General features: G+C 42.9%; 1 protein-coding gene across 1 annotated transcript in view; it reads right to left on the minus strand.

The window, feature by feature from the left end:
* The window catches only part of LOC118403422, a gene marked incomplete in the record, with an annotated part of 72,158 nt that extends 70,160 nt beyond the window's left edge, over positions 1–1,998 (minus strand). The window contains 2 exon segments of the mRNA XM_035802133.1: positions 127–1,244; positions 1,289–1,998. Of these exon segments, the coding sequence (XP_035658026.1) occupies positions 127–1,244; positions 1,289–1,998 (1,828 nt within the window).
* Positions 1,999–3,006: the final 1,008 nt, after the last annotated feature.

Raw genomic sequence — 3,006 nt, forward strand, 5'->3', positions numbered from 1 at the left:
GTAGTCTGTACAGCAGCTGCCTCAGTTGTCCCAGCAGTTGTTATATCTGTAGTTTCTATTGCGGCTCCCTCAGTTGTCCAGCAGTTGTTATTTCTGTAGTTGGTATAGTAGTTGCCTCAGTTGTGCCAGCAGATGTTATTTCTGTAGTTTCTACTGCAGTTGCCTCAGTTGTCCCAGCTGTTGTTATTTCTGTAGTCTGTACAGTAGCTGCCTCAGTTGTCCCAGCAGTTGTTATTCCTGTAGTTTCTATTGCGGTTCCCTCAGTTGTCCCAGCAGTTGTTATTTCTGTAGTCTGTTCAACAGTTGACTCATTTGTCCCTGCAGATGTTACTTCTGTAGTCTGTACAGCACCTGCCTCAGTTGTCCCAGCAGTTGTTATTTCTGTAGTTTCTATTGCGGCTCCCTCAGTTGTCCCAGCAGTTGTTATTTTTGTAGTCGGTATAGTAGTTCCCTCAGTTGTCCCAGCAGATGTTATTTCTGTAGTTTCTACAGCAGCTGCCTCAGTGGTCCCAGCAGTTGTTATTTCTGTAGTCTGTACAACAGCTGCCTCGGTGGTCCCAGCAGATGTTATTTCTGTAGTCTGTACAGCAGCTGCCTCGGTGGTCCCAGCAGTTGTTATTTCTGTAGTCTGTACAGCAGCTGCCTCGCTGGTCCCAGCAGTTGTTATTTCTGTAGTCTGTACAGCAGTTGCCTCAGTTGTCCCAGCTGATGTTATTTCTGTAGTCTGTACAGCAGCTGCCTCGGTTGTCCCAGCAGATGTTATTTCTGTAGTCTGTACAGCAGCTGCCTCGGTGGTCCCAGCAGTTGCAATATCTGTAGTTTCTATTGCGGCTCCCTCAGTTGTCCCAGCAGTTGTTATTTTTGTAGTCGGTATGGTAGTTACCTCAGTTGTGCCAGCAGATGTTATTTCTGTAGTTTCTACAGCAGTTTCTTCAGTTGTCCGGGCAGTTGTTATTTCTGTAGTCTGTACAACAGCTTCCTCAGTTGTCCCAGCAGTTGTTATTTCTGTAGTTTCTATTGCGGCTCCCTCAGTTGTCCCAGCAGTTGGTATTTTTGTAGTCGGTATAGTAGTTGCCTCAGTTGTGCCAGCAGATGTTATTTCTGTAGTCTGTACAGCAGTTGCCTCAGTTGTCCCAGCAGTTGTTATTTCTGTAGTCTGTACAGCAGCTGCCTCAGTTTTCCCAGGAGTTGTTATTTCTGTAGTTTCTATTGCGGCTCCCTCAGTTGTCCCAGCAGATGTATTTCTGTAGTTTCACAGCAGTGCCTCAGTGTCCCGTCAGTTGTATACTGTAGTCTTACAGCAGCTGCCTCGCTGGTCCCAGCAGTTGTTATTTCTGTAGGCTGTACAGCAGTTGCCTCTGTTGTTCCAGCAGTTGTTATTTTTGTAGTTTCTACTATAATCGCAATAGTTGTACCAACAGTTGTTATTTCCGTAGTTTCTACTGCAGCTGCCTCAGTTGTATCTCCTGTAGTCTGTTCAACAGCTGCCTCTGTTGTCCCAGCAGTTGTCATTTCTGTGGTTTCTACTGCATTTGTTATTTCTGCAGTTTCTGTTTCAGTTGCTTCAATTTTCACAGCAGTCGTTATTTCTGTAGTCCTTACAGTAGCTGTCTTAGTTGTTGCAGCAGTTGTTAGTTTTGTAGTCTCTTCTGCAGTTTCCACAGTTGTCCCAGCAGTTGTTACTTCCGTGGTTTTTATTTCAGTTGCTTCAGTTGTCCCAGTAGTTGTTGTTTCCGTAGAATCTACTGTAGTTGCCTCAGTTGTGTCAGTAGTTGTTATGTCCGTAGTTCCTACAGCAGTTTCTGTGATTGGTACTGTAGTTGGAACTGTAAGAAAATCAGTTGTCTGAGCTGTTCTTATTTCTGTGGTTGGTATTGTAGTTGCCTCTGTTGGAAAATCAGTTGTCTCCTCATCTGTTGTAATTTCTGTAGATTCCACCGTAGATGCGTCAGTTAAAGTACCTGTAGTCTGAGCTGTTGTAATTTCTGTGGTTGGCATTGTAGTTGCCTCTGTTGAAAAATCAAAATCAGTTGTCTCATCTGTTGTAATTTCTGTGGTTTCAACTGTAGATGCGTCAGTTGGAAAATCAGTTGTCTGACCTGTTGTAATTTCTGTGGTTTGTATTGTTGTTGCCTCTGTTGGAAAATCAGTTGTCTCATCTGTTGTAATTTCTGTAGATTCCACCGTAGATGAGTCAGTTAAAGTATCTGTAGTCTGAGCTGTTGTAATTTCTGTGGTTGGTATTGTAGTTGCCTCTGTTGGAAAATCAGTTGTCTCATCTGTTGTAATTTCTGTAGCTTCCACCGTAGATGCGTCAGTTAAAGTATCTGTAGTCTGCGTTGTTGTAATTTCTGTGGTTGGTATTGTAGTTGCCTCTGTCGGAAAATCAGTTGTCGCATCTGTTGTAATTTCTGTGGTTTCAACTGTAGATGCATCAGCTGAAAAATCAGTTGTCTGAGCTCTTGTAATTTCTGTGGTTGGTATTGTAGTTGCCTCTGTTGGAAAATCAGTTGTCCCATCTTTTGTAATTGCTGTAGATTCCACCGTAGATGCGTCAGTTAAAGTATCTGTAGTCTGAGCTGTTGTAATATCTGTGGTTAGTATTGTAGTTGCCTCTGTTGGAAAATCAGTTGTCTCATCTGTTGTAACTTTTGTAGATTCCACCGTAGATGCGTCAGTTGAAGTATCAGTAGTCAGAGCTGTTGTAATTTCTGTGGTTGGTATTGTAGTTGCCTCTGTCGGAAAATCAGTTGTCGCATCTGTTGTAATTTCTGTGGTGTCAACAGTAGATGCATCAGCTGAAAAATCAGTAGTCTGAGCTGTTGTTATTTCTGTGGTTGGCATTGTAGTTGCTTGTGTCGGAAAATCAGTTGTCTCATCTGTTGTTATTTCTGTAGCTTCCACCGTAGATGCGTCAGTTGAAGTATTAGTAGTCTGAGCTGTTGTAATTTCTGTGGTTGGTATTGTTGTTGCCTCTGTTGGAAAATCAGTTGTCTCATCTGTTGT

Source organism: Branchiostoma floridae, chromosome 16 (assembly GCF_000003815.2).
Source record: "Branchiostoma floridae strain S238N-H82 chromosome 16, Bfl_VNyyK, whole genome shotgun sequence".
NCBI classification, from domain to species: Eukaryota; Metazoa; Chordata; class Leptocardii; order Amphioxiformes; family Branchiostomatidae; genus Branchiostoma; species Branchiostoma floridae.